The sequence below is a fragment of the Anolis sagrei genome, chromosome 3 (assembly GCF_037176765.1).
Source record: "Anolis sagrei isolate rAnoSag1 chromosome 3, rAnoSag1.mat, whole genome shotgun sequence".
Lineage (NCBI taxonomy): Eukaryota > Metazoa > Chordata > Lepidosauria > Squamata > Dactyloidae > Anolis > Anolis sagrei.
The window spans coordinates 4,919,960-4,938,865 of record NC_090023.1 but is presented as its reverse complement, the minus strand read 5'-3'; the positions used below and the strand labels follow the sequence as shown (position 1 = coordinate 4,938,865).

The following is an 18,906-nucleotide window of genomic DNA, read 5'->3' as shown; positions in this document are numbered from 1 at the left end:
TGTCCCGGCGAGTGTCTCTGTAGATCTTAGAAAACTATTTCTTGATGTAAGTCGTTGACGTGCTGGCTGATACCCAAACAGGGGATGAGCTGGAGATGTCTCTGCCTTGGTCTTTCACTATTGGCTGCTACTTCCCGGTGGATGTCAGGTGGTGCAATACCGGCTAAGCAGTGTAATTTCTCCAGTGGTGTAGGGCGCAGACACCCCGTGATAATGCGGCATGTCTCATTAAGAGCCACATCCACTGTTTTAGTGTGGTGAGATGTGTTCCACACTGGGCATGCAGACTCAGCAGCAGAGTAGCATAGTGCAAGGGCAGATGTCTTCACTGTATCTGGTTGTGATCCCCAGGTTGTGCCAGTCAGCTTTCCTATGATATTGTTTCTAGCACCCACTTTTTGTTGATGTTCAGGCAGTGCTTCTTGTAGGTCAGAGCATGGTCCAGGGTGACTCCCAGGTATTTGCAAGGCTCCAGAAACAACAACAACAACAACAACAACAATAACAACAACTGATGGAAAGACAATGGAATATAGAATCATAGCGTTGGAAGAGACCTCCTGGGCCATCCAGTCCAACCCCATTCTGCCAAGAAGCAGGAATATTGCATTCAAATCACCCCCGACAGATGGCCATCCAGCCTGTTTAAAAGCTTCCAAAGAAGGAGCCTCCACCACACTCCGAGGCAGAGAGTTCCACTGCTGAACAGCTCTCACAGTCAGGAGAGCCATATGTTCCTTCCTGGGCAACCTTTTGGACTAGAATATGGATATATTCACAAGTGCTCTAGTAACACTTCTATGGCTCGGGGACAATAATGAATAAATGTGCAGATTTGGAACCAGGTGCCTTTCCGGTAAATGTCTTCCCTGTGACGTCATGTTGTGAATTCTTATTTTTAGAGCCGAGAGGGATTTCCCCGTTGAGTCAGATCGTAGTGACTCCAGGAAGGGAACCCTATAAAGGGCTTCCTTCCTCCCACTGCGGCCTCTCCGGCCCCGTTGCCAACAGGAACCCAGAGATGCCTTCAGCTCCAGGTAAGGAGGATGCACCACCCTCTTCCCAGTTGGAAGGACCAGTACTGCCCAGTAGGGCTTGCATTCATCCTACTTAGACCCACCCCCCCAGTAGGCAAGGAATTGGATCAAAACCTTAACCCTAATCCCTAACTCTAACCCCTAACTCTAATCCCTAACTCTAACCCTAACCCCTAACTCAAACCCTAACCACTAACTCTAACACTAACGCTAACTCTAACCCCTAACTCTAACCCTAACCCCTGACTCTAACCCTAACCCTAACCCCTATCTCTAACCCTAACCCCTAACTCTCTAACTCTAACCCTAACCCCTAACTCTAACCCTAACCACTAACTCAAACCCCTAACTCTAACCCTAACTCTAACTCTAACCATAACCCCTAACCCTAACCCCTAACTCTAACCCCTAACTCTTACCCTAACCCTATCTCTAACCCTAACCTCTAACTCTAACTCTTAACCCTAACTCTAACTCCTAACTCTAGCCCCTAACCCTAACCCCTAACTCTAACCCTAACCCCTAACTCAAACCCCTAACTCTAACCCTTAGTAACTCTAACTCTAACCATAACCCCTAACCCTAACCCCTAACTCTAACCCTTAACTCTTACCCTAACCCTATCTCTAACCCTAACCTCTAACTCTAACTCTTAACCCTAACTCTAACTCCTAACTCTAGCCCCTAACCCTAACCCCTAACTCTAACCCTAACCCCTAACTCAAACCCCTAACTCTAACCCTTAGTAACTCTAACTCTAACCATAACCCCTAACCCTAACCCCTAACTCTAACCCTTAACTCTTACCCTAACCCTATCTCTAACCCTAACCTCTAACTCTAACTCTTAACCCTAACTCTAACTCCTAACTCTAACTCTAACCCCTAACTCAAATCCCTAACCGTAACCCCTAACTCTAACCCTCACCCCTAACTCTCCTTAACTCTAACCCCCAACCCTAACCACTAACCCTAACCCCTAACTCTGACCCTAAACCCTAACCCTAACCCTAACCCGAACCCCTGACTCTAACCCCTAACTCTAACCCTAACTCTAACCCTAACCCCTATCTCTAACCCCAACCCCTAACTCTAACCCCTAACTCAAACCTCTAACTCTAACCCCTAACTCTTACTCTAACCCTATCTCTAAACCTAACCCCTAACTCTAACCCCTAACTCAAACCCCTAACTAACTCTAACTCTAACCATAACCCCTAACGCTAACCCTTAACTCTTACCCTAACCCTATCTCTAACCCTAACCCCTAACTCTAACCCCCAACTCTCCATAACTCTAACCCCTAATCCTAACCCCTAACTCTAACCCCTAACCCTAACCCCTAACCCTAACTCTAACCCTAACCCGAACCCTAACCCTAACCCCTAACTCTCTAACTCTAACCCTAACCCCTAACTCTAACCCCTAATTCTAACTCCTAATTCTAACTCTAACCCCTAACTCATGCCCTAACCCTATCTCTAACCCTAACCCCTGATTGTAACCCTTATTAGAGTCTAACCCCTGACTCTAACCTCTATCCCCTGACTCTAAATATTAATTCCAATGTGCACTAACCCCTAACCCCGAACTCTAACTCCAACCCTAACCCTATCTCTAACGCTAACCCTAACTCCTACCTCCTAACTCTAACCCCTAACTCTAACCCTAACCCTAAGCCCTAACTCTAACCCCTAACTCTAACTCTAACCCCTAACTCTTACCCTAACCGTTGGGTGACCCTGGTCAGGTCACACTCTCCCAGCCTCAGAGGAAGGGCAGAGGCCAATCCCCTCTGAAGGAAACTCCACTGGAAGGGTCCCCCAAAGGGCATCTAGTCCAACCCCCTTCGGACAGTCAGGAAGGCACAACCAGAGCCCTCCCGACAGATGGCCACCCAGCCTCACTTTAAGGACTGCCCTGAAAAGTGCGCATGCGGAGGCAGATTTGGGCGCGGGGGAAGCTGGGAAATGGAGTCCTTCCTCATCGTTTTCCTCACGCATGCTCCGTGTTTTTCGGGTATTGTGCGTTTGTGTTGTTGCGTATTGGTGTTTTGAGGGTTGTTGGTCATACCTTGGGGGAAGAAGTATTAGCAGGGCAAATGTGGTGAGATTTCGTCCAGTGGTTTAGCCGTTTTTGACCGCCTAATTACGACCTTAAGGTTCTTATATATATAGATATAAGCACAGAGTGGAGGGTGAGTCCTGGCATTGCAATACCAAGCAGAAACATACCTATATTATATAACATATTTTATATTGTATGAAACTCTTATTAGGAGTCGGTTTAACCTCCGGTTTGCTAGTAAAACTGAACAACTTAAAATTTTAAATATTAATTTAATATTTTAATAATATTTTATTCTAATATTATTTATTCTGTTTCTAATATTTTCAGTAATCATTTGTAACTGTTTATTATTTTCTCCCCCAACTGAGGGCTTTTGAAACATGTCCCCATTTGTACTTTTTCTTTTAATGGGTCACTCCTCGGCAGAGAAGGCGAAAGACTTTGCGAAACTACAACTCCCGGGATCACATGGTTCCAAGGCAGTTAAAGTGGGGTCAAACTGTGTTAATTCCACAGTGTGGTTGCACCTGCTTTGCCTAAGGGCTTGCAAGTTGTGCCTTTTGCCGTGTTTGCATTGGTGCGTGTTCCATAAAAGAGAGCAGACTTCCTTGTTTTGGAAATCTAGATTTTGATCTTTGCTAAAGGAAGAAGGGCTGTTCCTGGATCGAGGAGGAAGTGATGGACGAACCGCCTTCTGATTCATTTAGAGAGATGCCAGAGATTGAAGGGCATCTAATGAAGTCCATTTCCTTCTAGTGCAGGCATGAGCAAACTTTGGCCCTCCAGGTGTTTTGAACTTCAACTCCCATAATTCCTAACAGGAACACAATGTGTTTGCCCATACCTGAGATAGATAGAGAGATAGATAGAGAGATAGATAGAGAAATAGATAGATAGATAGATAGATAGATAGATAGATAGATAGAGAGATAGGTAGAGAGATAGATAGATAGATAGATAGATAGATAGATAGATAGATAGAGAGATAGAGAGATAGAGAGATAGAGAAAGAGAGAGAGATAGGTAGAGAGATAGAGAGATAGAAAGATATAGATAGATAGATAGATAGATAGATGGATGGATGGATGGATGGATGGATGGAGAGAGAGAGATAGATAGAGAGCTAGAGAGATAGAGAGATAGATAGATAGAGAGAGAGAGAGCTAGAGAGCTAGAGAGATAGAGAGATAGATAGATACATAGAGAGAGAGAGAGACAGACAGACAGACAGACAGACTGATGGACGGGTGGATGGATGGATAGGTAGGTAGGTAGGTAGGCAGGTAGATGGATGGATGGATAGATGGATGGGTGGATGGACAGACATATGGGTAGATGGATGGTAAGATAGACAGAAAGACGGATGGATGGATGGATGGATGGATGGTTGGATGGATGGATGGATAGATAGACAGACAGACGGAACAGACGGATGGATGGATAGATGGGTAGGTGGACGGATAGATGGACAGACAGATAGAGAGACGGATGGGTGGATGGATGAACAGATGGATAGTTAGATAGATAGGTAAGTAGGTAGATGGACAGACGGATGGATGAATAGATGGATGGTTGGAGGGACAGACAAATAGTTGGATGGATGGTTAGATAGACAGACAGATGGGTGGATGGGTGGATGGATGGATGGATGGATGGATAGGTAGGTAGATGGATGGATGGATAGATGGATGGACGGACGGATGGGTGGATGGATGGTAAGAAACACAGATGGATGGATGGATGGGTAGGTGGGTAGGTGGGTAGGTGGGTAGGTGGATGGACGGACAGATAGATAGATCCCTCATAGTCCGAGGATGATGGTCCTCCATGTGTAGTATCCTGGCGGTGGGTCCGTAGGTGGCTGTGGAGCCCTATTCTTGATCTGCATCTTCTCCTTTAATGAGGGCATTGGTTTCCAGGTGGAAGGCGGTCCTGGTCGGGGTTGGCTTGATGCGCCTTCCTCTTGGCATGTTTCTCTCTTTCGCCCTCCATTCGTGCCTCTTCAAATTCTGCAGCACTGCTGGTCGCAGCTGACTTCCAGCTGGAGGGCTCAAAGGCCAGGGCTTCCCAGTTCTTGGTGTCTATGCCACAGTTATTAAGGTTGGCTTTGAGCCCATCTTTCAATCTCTTTGCCTGTCCGTCAATATTCCATTTTCGGTTCTTGAGTTCGGAGTAGAGCAACTGCTTTGGGATTCCAGATTCCAGGTGTCAAACAATCAGTCAAATTAGACAATCAGTCAAATTAGAGGTTCTCTCTGGCCCGAAACCCACAGCGTTGGAGGCCCCAGTTTGGAAACTTCAGGCCAAGCAAATAGCACCCCCTTAATCCCATTTCTCCCCTGTTCTTCCTTTATAGGCTTCCTCTTTTTGGCCTTCCTCTGGAGCTGCACCTGCTTCCATGGGACAGGTAAGCACACCTGGCGAGCCAGAGAGGAAGGCTCCCCTTTCCCTTTGGCGCCTCCTTCTTCTATTTACTTTCTGAGTCCTGGGCTTTTGTAAAGAAGTCATATGTACTACAGGCAGCAAGATAGGTGAGAAAGCTCCAATGGAGACCCTCCAGGTGTTCTGGACTTCAACTCCCACAATTCCTTATTATTATTATTATTATTATTATTATTATTATTATTATTATTACAAGATGAGTACACATGTCAGACACTTCCTAAGTGTCTAGGACTGTACGATGTATCGGCGAATAATGCGTGCCGATTGCAGTAAGGTGGCATTTTGCAGCTGGCAGGTGGTAATTTTGTCGGTGCTGATTGCTTTTAAGTGCAGGCCAAGGTCCTGAGGCACTGCACCCAGTGTGCCCATCACCACTGGGACCACCTAGACTGGCTTGTGCCAGAGTAATTGCAGTTCAATCTTTAAATCCTTGTATCGTGTCAGTTTTTCCAATTGCTTCTTACCCATCACCACTGGGATATTGTTGTTGTTGTTATTTGGTACACAACAAGTGCAAAGCAAACAAGATCATTATGCTGGCTTTTGTATTCAATCACACGTTGGACACTTCCCAATTGTCTAGGAGTATGTGATAAATCAGTGAATAATGCGTGCATATCCGAGTAGGTGGCCTTTTGCAACTGACAGGTGGTGATTTTGTCAGTGAAGATTGTTTTTAAGTGCAGGCCGAGGTCTTTAGGTACTGCACCCTGCTGGCTTTTGTATTCAATCACACATTGGACACTTCCCAAGTGTCTAGGACTGTGTGATAAATCAGCGAATAATGCATGCATATCCAAGTAGGTGGCCTTTTGCAACTGACAGATGGTAATTTTGTCAGCACCGATTGTTTTTTAGTGCAGGCCAAGGTCTTTAGGTACTGCACCTAGTGTGCTGATCACCATTGGGACAATATTATTATTATTATTATTATTATTATTATTATTTGAAACACAACAAGATGAGTCCACAGAAGACACTCCGTTGGTTGTTGAATTGGATCTCATGTCGGATATTATTATTATTATTATTATTATTATTATTATTATTATTACACAACAGGATTAGTACACAGCGAACAAGAACACTCTGCTGGCTTTTGTATTCGATCACATTTGCAGCTGACAGATGGTAAGTTTGTCAGCGCCGATTGTTTTTAAGTGCAGGCCAAGGTCTTTAGGCGCTGTACCCAGTGTGCCAATCACCACTGGGATATTATTATTATTATTATTATTATTATTATTATTATTATATACACAACAAGATTAGTAAACAGTGAATGCATGCATATTCGAGTAGGTGGCCTTTTGCAACTGACAGGTGGTGACTTTGTCAGCGCTGATTGTTTTTAAGTGCAGGCCAAGGTCTTTAGGCACTGCACCCAGTGTGCTAATCACCACTGGGATATTATTATTATTATTATTATTATTATTATTATTATAATATACACAACAAGATTAGTAAACAGTGAATGCGTGCATATCCGAGTAGGTGGCCTTTTGCAACTCACAGATGGTAATTTTGCTAGCGCCGATTGTCTTTAAGTGCAGGCCAAGGTCTTTAGGCACTGCACCCAGTGTGCCAAACACCACTGGGATATTATTATTATTATTATTATTATTATTATTATTATTATTATTTTGTCAGTGCAGATTGTTTTTAAGTGCAGGCCAAGGTCTTTAGGCACTGCATCCAGTGTGCCGATCACCACTGGGATATTATTATTATTATTATTATTATTATTATTATTATTATTATATACACAACAAGATTAGTAAACAGTGAATGCATGCATATCCGAGTAGGTGGCCTTTTGCAACTGACAGGTGGTGATTTTGCCAGCGCCGATTGTTTTTAAGTGCAGGCCAAGGTCTTTAGGCGCTGCACCCAGTGTGCCAATCACCACTGGGCGAATAATGCGTGCAGATTTGAGTAGGGTGGCCTTTTGCAACTGACAGGTGGTGATTTTGTCAGCGCTGATTGTTTTTAAGTGCAGGCCAAGGTCTTTAGGCACTGCACCCAGTGTGCCAAACATCACTGGGATATTATTATTATTATTATTATTATTATTATTATTATATACACAACAAGATTAGTAAACAGTGAATGCATGCATATCCGAGTAGGTGGCCTTTTGCAACTGACAGGTGGTGACTTTGTCAGCGCTTATTGTTTTTAAGTGCAGGCCAAGGTCTTTAGGCACTGCACCCAGTGTGCCAGTCACCACTGGGATATTATTATTATTATTATTATTATTATTATTATTATTATATACACAACAAGATTAGTAAACAGTGAATGCATGCATATCCGAGTAGGTGGCCTTTTGCAACTGACAGGTGGTGACTTTGTCAGCGCTTATTGTTTTTAAGTGCAGGCCAAGGTCTTTAGGCACTGCACCCAGTGTGCCAGTCACCACTGGGATATTATTATTATTATTATTATTATTATTATTATATACACAACAAGATTAGTAAACAGTGAATGCATGCATATCGGAGTAGGTGGCCTTTTGCAACTGACAGGTGGTGATTTTGCCAGCGCCGATTGTTTTTAAGTGCAGGCCAAGGTCTTTAGGCGCTGCACCCAGTGTGCCGATCAGCACTGGGATATTATTATTATTGTTGTTGTTGTTGTTGTTGTTTACTTGCAAAGCTCCAACAGCCATACCCCTGAACAAGGTCTCTCTTGCGGGGACACGAGAGAAGCCTCCCACAAGGATGGTCCTGAAATATCTTCCTTTTCTTCTCCCAGATTCAGCTGCAAAGCTGCCACCGAGCGTCTCCATTCCTCAAGCCTACAAGCCTTTGTTTGGTAAGTTTAGGACTTTTGTTTTGGGCTGAGAGTGTGTGGCTATGGGATTTGATGGCCAGGCATATTTATTTACAGTATTTATATTTGTTTACAGTATTTCTATTCCGCCCTTCTCACCCCGCAAGGGACTCAGGCCGGATCACAATGCACATATACATGGCAAACATTCAATGCCATAGACACACAACATGTATAGACAAAGACACAGAGGCTATTTAACATTCCAGCTTCGTGAGGATATGCTTTGAATTCTGGCCACCGGGGGAGCTGTCGCTTCACCATCCACTTGTGACACTGATTGAGTACTTCCTCATTCTTCTGCACGCTGCTGGACAGTTTTATGCCGTCGTAAATTAGTTAGGGTATGCTTTGAATTCTGGCCACTGGGGGAGCTGTCGCTTCACCGTCCACGATGGAGTACTTCCTCATTCTTCTGCACGCTGCTGGAGAGTTTTATGGCGTCGTAAATTAATTATATTAGCCTCCCCGCATAAGTGGTACCTAAATTTCCTACTTGACAGATGCAACTGAATTTCGGGCTGCAAAGGTCAACAGCAAGCTAGGCAAATGGTTGGGAGCTTACTCCAACCCGGGCTGGCTTCGAACTCATGAAATACTGTAAATAAATAAGTAATTTGTTTAAGCCCCTGCTCTTCCCTATTCCCTTTTAGGGCAAAAAATGAATGTTTCCTGCCAAGGTTACACCACGTATCCCAGCAGCGGCATCATTTACTGGCTGGCAAATGGAACTTTTGTGCACGACTTATATTCGGAGGAGGAAGTGCTCCAAGAGGACACCATGTGAGTAGATGGTGCCTTTCCTTATTATATGTTTTCAAGCCAGGTTTCAGCTTTCCTATATGTGTGCATTTCATTCCTATTGTCCAAGCCTCCACCATTCTCCCTGGCGCAGAGAGTTCCACTGCTGAACAGCTCTCTCACAGTCAGGAAGTTCCAGCCTCTGCTTAAAAGCTTCCAAAGATGGAGGCTCCACCACTCTCCCTGGGGCAGAGAGTTCCACTGCTGAACAGCTCTCACAGTCAGGAAGTTCCAACCTCTGCTTAAAAGCCTCCAAAGATGGAGGCTCCACCACTCTCCCTGGGACAGAGAGTTCCACTGCTGAACAGCTCTCACAGTCAGGAAGTTCCAGCCTCTGCTTAAAAGCTTCCAAAGATGGAGGCTCCACCACTCTCCCTGGGACAGAGAGTTCCACTGCTGAACAGCTCTCACAGTCAGGAAGTTCCAGCCTCTGCTTAAAAGCTTCCAAAGATGGAGGCTCCACCACTCTCCCTGGGACAGAGAGTTCCACTGCTGAACAGCTCTCACAGTCAGGAAGTTCCAACCTCTGCTTAAAAGCCTCCAAAGATGGAGCCTCCATCACTCTCCCTGGGGAAGAGAGTTCCACTGCTGAACAGCTCTCTCACAGTCAGGAAGTTCCAGCCTCTGCTTAAAAGCCTCCAAAGATGGAGCCTCCACCACTCTCCCTGGGGCAGAGAGTTCCACTGCTGAACAGCTCTCTCACAGTCAGGAAGTTCCGGCCTCTGCTTAAAAGCCTCCAAAGATGGAGCCTCCACCACTCTCCCTGGGGCAGAGAGTTCCACTGCTGAACAGCTCTCTCACAGTCAGGAAGTTCCAGCCTCTGTTTAAAAGCCTCCAAAGATGGAGCCTCCACTACATTCCTTGGGGCATAGAGTTCCACTGCTGAACAGCTATAACCATTAGGAAGTTTTTCCTCATGTTCAGGTGGCATCTCCTTTCTTTCCTGTAGTTTGAAGCCATTGTACCATTACGTCCTAGTCTCCAGGGCAGCAGAAAACAAGTCTGCTCCCTCCCTATGACATCCCTTCACGTATTTATACATTTCTCTCTGTTGAAAATCTATTCTGCTGAAACAGAAGCTACATCACCTGGGATTCATAGGTGGTCTCCCATCTACATGTGCACCAGGAATGACCCTGCTTAGCTTCCAAGGTTTGACAAGGTCTGGTGTATTTGGAGTATGGAAGTGCTGGCATGCAAATCTATCTATCTATCTATCTATCTATCTATCTATCTATCTATCTATCTATCTATCTATCTACCTACCTACCTACCTACCTACCTATCTATCTAATCATCCCTTTCACAGTTTTTGTGATTTTTTTTGAGTGATGGTCACTCCTTGGATTAGTAGGTGTCTTGTGGCCAAATTTGGTGCCAATTCATCCAGTGGTTTTTGAGTTATGACTTCACTAAAAACGAAGAGATCATGGGGGAAATGGAAGGAAAAAGGAAGAGGGGCCGACCAAGGGCAAGATGGATGGATGGTATCCTTGAAGGGACTGGCTTGACCTTGAAGGAGCTGGGGGTGGTGACGGCCGACAGGGAGCTCTGGCCTGGGCGGGTCCAGGAGATCATGAAGAGTCAGAAGCGACTGAATGAATAAACAACAACGAATACACACACACACACACACACACACATACACACACACATATACACACACACACATACTAACCATCCCATGCCACGAGTTGCTGTGGCCGGGTCTGTGTATATACGTTATGTTTGTGTATATATATGTGTGTGTGTGTGTATAATTGTGTATATGTGGTTTTGTGCATGCATTGTAATGTATTCTTTATCTTTTGGCTTTTAAAGTCTCTTCTGTTGTGTTTTTCGGTGTTTTTATGAGTGATGGTCACTCATTGGCCTAAAAGGTGTATTGTGGCCAAAGTTGGTGTCAATTCGCCCAGTGGTTTTTGAGTTATGTTAATCCCACAAACAGATATTACATACACACACACACACACACACACACAGTATTTATATTTCGCCCTTCTCACCCTGCAGTGGACTCAGGACTGATTACAATGCACATATACATGGCAAACATTCAATGCCATAGACATACAACATATATAGACAGACACAGAGGCAATTTAACATTCCAGCTTTTCCAGCTTCATGAGGGTATGCTCGATTCCAGCCACAGGGGGAGCTGTGACACTGAGTCCTTGATGGAGTACTTCCTCATTCTTCTACCTGCTGCTGGAAGGTTTTATGGCGTTGTAAATTAGTCAAATTAGCCTCCCTGCATAAATTAGTACCTAAATTTCTACTTGACAGATGCAACTGTCTTTCGGGCTGCAAAGGTCGACAGCAAGCTAGACTAATGGCTGGAAGCTCACTCGGGACATACAACCTATATAGATGGCCACAGAGGCAATTTAACATTCCAGCTTTTCTGGCTTCATGAGGGTATGCTCGATTCCGGCTACAGGGGGAGCTGCTGCTTCACCATCCATTTGTGACACTGAGTCCTTGATGGAGTACTTCCTCATTCTTCTACCTAGTGCTGGAAGGTTTTATGGTGTCATAAATTAGTTAAATTAGCTTCCCTGCATAAACTGGTACCTAAATTTCCTACTTGACAGATGCAACTGTCTTTTGGGCTGCAAAGGTCAACAGCAAGCTAGACTAATGAAAATTAGCCTCCCTGTATAAAGTAGTACCTAAATTTCCTACTTGACAGATGCAACTGTCTTTCGGGCTGCAAAGGTCAACAGCAAGCTAGACTAATGAAAATCAGCCTCCCTGTATAAAGTAGTACCTAAATTTCCTACTTGACAGATGCAACTGTCTTTTGGGCTGCAAAGGTTGACAGCAAGCTAGACTAATGAAAATTAGCCTCCCTGCATAAAGTAGCACCTAAATTTCCTGCTTGACAGATGCAACTGTCTTTTGGGCTGCAAAGGTCAACAGCAAGCTAGACTAATGAAAATCAGCCTCCCTGTATAAAGTAGCACCTACATTTCCTACTTGACAGATGCAACTGTCTTTTGGGCTGCAAAGGTCAACAGCAAGCTAGACTAATGAAAATTAGCCTCCCTGCATAAAGTAGCACCTAAATTTCCTACTTGACAGATGCAACTGTCTTTTGGGCTGCAAAGGTCAACAGCAAGCTAGACTAATGAAAATCAGCCTCCCTGTATAAAGTAGCACCTACATTTCCTACTTGACAGATGCAACTGTCTTTTGGGCTGCAAAGGTCAACAGCAAGCTAGACTAATGAAAATTAGCCTCCCTGCATAAAGTAGCACCTAAATTTCCTACTTGACAGATGCAACTGTCTTTTGGGCTGCAAAGGTCAACAGCAAGCTAGACTATTAATGGTCGGGAGCTCACTCGGACCCGGGCTGGCTTCAAACTCATGACCTCTCGGTCAGTAGTGATTTAATGGAGCTGGCTATCAGCTAGTTGTGCCACAGCTCTAAGGCGTATGTGCCATAGGTCTTATTTTCTGCTGCTCTGGAGACTAGGACTCAATGGAGCTGTGGCTTCAAAGGACAGAGATTCCACCTGAACATTAGGAAGAACTTCCTGACTGTAAGGAGAGTTGTTTAGCAGTGGAGTTTGCTCCCTCAAAGTCTGGTGGAAGTTCCTTCTTTGGAGGCTTTTCAACAGAGGATGGGTGGCCATCTGTAGAGGGTGATTTGATGGTGCTTTCGCCACATCTAGTTGGACTAGATGGCCAACTACTTCCCACTCAAGGATTCTATGATTCAAAGTCACCTGTTGATATATGGAGACTCCATGCATTTTGCAGGGTTTTCTCAGGCAAGGAAGATTCAGATGTGTTGTTGTTGTTGTTGTTGTGATGCCTGTTTATACCCTCTGCAAGGAGAGTCGGTCCCTCACAGTCTGCCTGTCTTCCTTCCTTGCAGAGAGAAGGCCAACGGCACCGGCCTGATCCTGAGACGGAGCCTGATCTTCCGTTCCTTCACAACAAAGGACTGGTGCACCACGTTCGAATGCATCGTGGTGGATCCGTCTGGCTTGGCCCAGAAGACCCTCACCTGGGAAACCTCAGATCCCGCAGACCCTAAGTTAAACAGGTAAGGAAGAGCGGAGCGCATTCATATTTGGGGAGCAATGCCCTCCCTTCTGACCGCAGCCCACTCCCCTTTGCGCAAGTTGGAGGTAAGCACAGGTGAGACTCTGGGGAGCCTTTCAGGTATTACATTATGGAACAGGATTGTTTTGCTCCTGGGTTATAAAAAGTCATTTCTTAATTGGGAGGGACATCATGCCCTAGTGTTGTTTCTCAGCCTTCATAATGCCGCGACCCCTTAACCCAGTTCATGTTGTAGTGACCCACAACCATAACATTACTTTGGATTGTTGTAAGTTTTTTCGGGTTATATGGCCATGGTCTAGAGGCATTCTCTCCTGACGTTTCGCCTGCATCTATGGCAAGCATCCTCACTACCTCTGAGGATGCTTGCCATAGATGCAGGAAAACGTCAGGAGAGAATGCCTCTAGACCAGTGTTTCTCAACCTGGGGGTCGCGATCCCTAAGGGGGTTGCAAGGGGGTTTCAGAGGGGTCGCCAAACACCATCAGAAAAAAAAAAACAGATCTTAGGAACCCCTTTGACAGACAAGACTGAAGATCTCTCTGCCTGCCCTTCTCTTCCTTTTTGGTGTTGGTGAACTACAACACCCAGAATTCAAAAACAGCCCCCCCCCCACCCCACCAGTATTCAGTGTTGGCCATATAGGTAGTGTGCCAAGTTTGGTATAGATCCACTGTGGGCTGTGTTCAGAGTGCTCTTTAATTGTAGGTGAACTATAAAGCCCAGCAACTCCCAAATTTCCAGGTCTATTTCCCCCAAACTTCAGCAGTGTTCACAATTGTGCATATTGAGTATTTGTGCCAAGTTTGGTCCAGATCCACCATTGTGTGAGTCCACAGTGCTCTCTGGATATAGGTGAACTACAACTCCCAAACTCAAGGTCAATGCCCACCAAACCCTTCCAGTGTTTTCCGTTGGGCTTGGGAGTTTTGTGTGGCTAATTAGGTTCAAATCCATCGCTGGTGGAGTTCAGAATGCTCTTTGATTATAGGGGAACTACAAATTCCAGCAACTACAACTCCCAAATTACAAAATTAATCCTCCTCCAACCCAACTAGCATTCACATGTGGGTGCATTGGGTATTTGTGCCCAGTTTGGTCCAGTGAATGAAAATACATCTTGCATATCAGATATTTACATTATGATTTATAACAGTAGTAAAATGACTGTTATGAAGTAGCAACGAAAACAATATTATGGTTGGGGGTCACCACAACATGGGGGACTGTATTAAGGGGTCACAGCATTAGGAAGGTGGAGAAACACTGCCAAAGACCATCAGAAAATACCATATTTTCTGTCGGTCATGGGGATTCTGGGTGAGGAGTTTGGCCCAATTCTATCATTGGTAGGGGTCAATATGCTCTTTGATTGTAGGCAAACTATAAATCCTAGCAACTACAACTCCCAAATGTCAAGGTGCATTTCCCCTAAACTCCTCCAGTGTTCACATTTGGGCATATTGAGTATTCGTGCCTAGTTCGCTGCACATCTATGCTCTTTGGATGTAGGTGAACTACAGACTCCAAAATTCAAGGTCAATACCCACCAAAAACCAATATTTTCTGTTGGTCATGGGAGTTCTGTGTGCCAAGTTTGGTTCAATTCCATTGGTGGAGTTCAGAATGCTCTTTGATTGTAAGTTAACTACAAATCCCAGCAACTACAACTCCCAAATGACTAAATCAATCCCCATCCCCCAACCCCACCAGTATTCAAATTTGGGCATATCTGGTATTTGTGTCGAATTTGGTCCAGTGAATGAAAATACACATCAGAGATCTACATTACAATTCATAACAGTAGCAAAATTACAGTTATGAAGTAGCAATGAAAACTATTTTATGGTTGGGGGTCACCACAACATGAGGAATTGAATTAAGGGGTCACAGTATTAGGAAGGTTGAGGACCACCGGTCTAGAGGCATTCTCTCCTGACATTTCACCTGCATCTATGTCAAGCATCCTCACTACCTCTGAGGATGCTTGCCATAGATGCAGGCGAAACGTCAGGAGAGAATGCTTCTAGAATATGGCCATATAGCCCGAAAAAACCTACAACAACCCTTCGACAATACATAACATTACTTTCATTGCTATTGTTCTGAATCATCATGTAAATATCTGATATGCAGGATGTATTTTCATTCACTGGACCACATTTGGCACAAATACCCAATGCGACCACGTTTAAATACTGGTGGGGTTGGAGGGGATTGATTTTGTCATTTGGGAGTTGTAGTTGCTGGGATTTATAGTTAATCTACAATCAAAGAGCACTGCCCCAGGGTTTGAGAAAAGCAGTATACAAACTGATTTTTTTTTTGTCGTCTCAGGAGCGACTTGAGAAACTGCAAGTTGCTTCTGGTGTGAGAGAATTGGCCGTCTGCAAGGACGTTGCCCAGGGGACGCCCGGATGATTTGATGTTTTTATCATCCTTGTGGGAGGCTTCTCTCATGTCCCTGCATGAGGAGCTGGAGCTGACAGAGGGAGCTCATCCGCCTCTCCCCGGATTCGAACCTGCAACCTGTCCGTCTTCAGTCCTGCCGGCACAGGGGTTTAACCCACTGCCCCACCAGGGGCTCTAATTAAATTAATAATAATAAACATATTTTAAAATAATTAAATAAAATATAAATTAATAATAATAATAATAAAAAGACAGTGTTGTTCAGGTTTCTTTCCTGTTTTGATGAATTTTTTTTGGGGAGGAACGTTGCAAGAAGATGAAGAAGAAGAGAGTCCAACTTGTAGGTTGTGAAGTCTGGGAAAAGTTTTGCAAATGGGGAAAAGTCTCTTTGTATGTGTAGCTAATGAATTGCAAAGAGTTCTTGGTTTATGCGTTTCCGGGATTGTGGCACAGCTGGCTGAGGGTCAGCTGCATTAAGATCACTCTGACCAAAAGGTCTTGAGTTCGAAGCCAGCCCGGGTTGGAGTGGGTTTCCAACCAATTTGTGTGTAGCCTGTTGTCGACCTTTGCAACCCGAGAGACAGTTGCATCTGTCAAGTAGGAAAATTAGGTACCACCTTAAAGTGTGGGGAGGCTAAATTAACTGATTTATGAGGCCATAAAAATGACTCCAGCAAGCACTCCAGCGGGGAAGCATGCGGGGAATGCGGAAGTGCTTCATCAGCGTCGCAGATGGACGATGAAAGCGACAGCTCCCCTGGCGGCCAGAAAAAGTTAAATAGCTTGGTGTCTATGGACAACGCTGGCTCTTTGGCTTAGAAATGGAGATGAGCACCACACCCCAGAGTCAGACATGACTGGACTTAATGTCAGGGGACTACCTTTACCTTTACCTATGTCTGTATATGTTGTATGTTAAGAATTGGCATTGAATGTTTGCCATATATGTGTACACTGTAATCCGCCCCGAGTCCCCTGCGGGGTGAGAAGAAGGGCGGAATATAAAAGCTGTAAACAAACAAATAAATAAATAAAAGTTGGTTTTGAGCATCCTAAATAATAATAATAATAATAATAATAATAATAATAATACCTCCCTTTCCTGGTATTGCAGGGAGAAGAAGCCCAGGAAATGGGAGTGCACGTGCATTGGAAAGGGACGAATGCCTAGCTAAAGTCCTGCTGTCCGCATCGGTTGCGTTTCCTCCACTTAGCTCTGCTGGCAGCCTTCTCAAGACAGATGAAAATGGATGGGGAAATGCCCGGGGTTGTACACCCCCTCCATGGCTCAGAGCACCAGGCAGTGGCTATTCAAATAAAACCTGGAGACAACCATCTTTTCGTTTGTGTTTTTTCCCCGTTCTCACCTTCAGCTGTCTCACTGTAGGGTTTGAGAGCTTGAGTGGGGAAGCTGTAACAACACTGAAATCTTGGAGGCTGTGTCTCAGTGGACCATACCTCTTACCCTCTCCCCAACCTCCCCCCTTGTTGGGGTTCAGCCTGAGTTTGAACTTGAACCTGATACTCTGTTTGTTCCTCCTGATGCTAATGAAAGTATATTTACTGATGCTAGTGGAAATGTACCTTCTGATGCCAATGCTCCTGAAATTAGTGAGGAAGAAACTGCTGTAGGTTTGGAAAATGCCAATGTTCCTGAAATTAGTGAGGAAGGAACTGCTGTAGATTTGGAAAATGAAAGTACCAGTGTTCCTGAGAATGTTGCAGAGGGAGACCTTGAACTTTCCCTCCCTTCTGCACCTGTTAACTGTAATGACAACAGAAGGGGCCAAATTTGGGAAGACAGAAGTAAAATACTCAGTTTGCGTCGATCCTCCTGAATTCAAGAATTAAAAACATTGGCTTCAAAACAGAAGGGCGGTTCACGGAACCGATTCTTGAGTTTTAATTGCAATACGCCAGGCTGATTGCCTCAGTTCAGGCATCGTTTCAGAATTGATGAAGACCTTGGCAGTTCTCCCGGTTCCCTGGCCATAGTTTGGGAAGATTTCTAGGATATCAAGTACGGTTAGTGGATTGCTAACAGATTCAAGTATTTCCCAGTGAGGCTTTTGGTTTTGCTTTGTCCATTTAAATTCATGTTTGCTGATTTTGCTGTGGCTTTTGACTTGCATTTTTCCTTTATTTTGTAACCATTTTTCTTCAATAAAAAAGGATTGTTTTTCACAGCCAAGTGTGGTGGATAGTTATCTTAGGGCCTCGTTCCCTGCTCTGGATTGCAACACCCCTCTACTCCTCAATTCTTGTTTTGAAGGTGAGATGTCCCAAACATTCCAGCAAAGCATCCTGACCTCCATAAGGTTCCATATAAGGTTCCAGCCCAGTTCGCCTGTCTGAATGTATTCCCCTATGAACCAGCAAGAGGCCCTGCTCTCGGTCCCGCCACTTTCACAATCGCGTCTGGCGGGAACAAGAGACAGGGCCTTCTCTGTGGTGGCCCCTCGGCTAATCGAACTCTCTCCCGATTGAGATCAGATCTGCCCCCTCCCTCCTGTCCTTCAGGAGGCTGGTGAAATCCTGGCTATGGAAGGAAGCATTCCCAGAGTAATGGTTGATACTGGCCACAGAACAAAGTTATCGACCACACATATGGACTGAGTTGGACATGATTTTATCTTGGCGATTTGGCTTATTTGTAATTTTCCTTCGTCCCCTTTTCTTTCCCTCACTCTTTCTCTTCTTTCATCCTTTTCTACCTTTCCTTCCTTCTCTTCCCTTCTTTCCCTCCCTCCCTCTTTCTCTTTATTTTTGCTCTCCTTCCCTCTTTCCTTCCTTCCCTTTTTTCTTTCCTTCTCTCATCTTTTTCCTTCCTCCCTTTTCTTTCCTTCACTCTTTCTTTCTTCCTTCTCTACCTTTCCTTCCTTCCTTCTCTTCCCTTCTTTCTTTCCCTCCCTCCCTCTTTCTCTTTAATTTTTGCTATCCTTCCTTCCTTCCCTTTTTTCTTTCCTTCTCTCATCTTTTTCCTTCCTCCCCTTTTTCTTTCCTTCACTCTTTCTCCTTTCTTCCTTCTCTACCTTTTTCTTCCTTCCTTCTTTCATTCCCTCCCTCTCTTTCTCTCTTTATTTCTTGCTCTCCTTCCTTCCCTTCTTTCTTTCCTTCTCTCCTTTATCTTTTTCCTTCCTCCCCTTTTCTTTCCGTCACTCTTTCTCCTTCCTTCCTTCTTTCTCTATTTCTTGCTCTCCTTCCTTCCCTCTTTCCTTCCTTCCCTTCTTCC

The 18,906-nt window shown here is 44.7% G+C and overlaps 1 protein-coding gene across 1 annotated transcript; it reads left to right on the top strand.

The window, feature by feature from the left end:
* The first annotated feature begins 1,003 nt into the window (after positions 1–1,003).
* IL18BP (interleukin 18 binding protein) lies at positions 1,004–17,503 on the top strand. The gene is made up of 6 exons (XM_067466295.1): positions 1,004–1,037; positions 5,463–5,513; positions 8,306–8,365; positions 9,037–9,166; positions 13,072–13,242; positions 16,789–17,503. Exons 1-6 carry the CDS (start codon positions 1,022–1,024, stop codon positions 16,847–16,849), a joined length of 489 nt encoding a protein of 162 aa, XP_067322396.1. The 5' UTR covers positions 1,004–1,021; the 3' UTR covers positions 16,850–17,503.
* Positions 17,504–18,906: the final 1,403 nt, after the last annotated feature.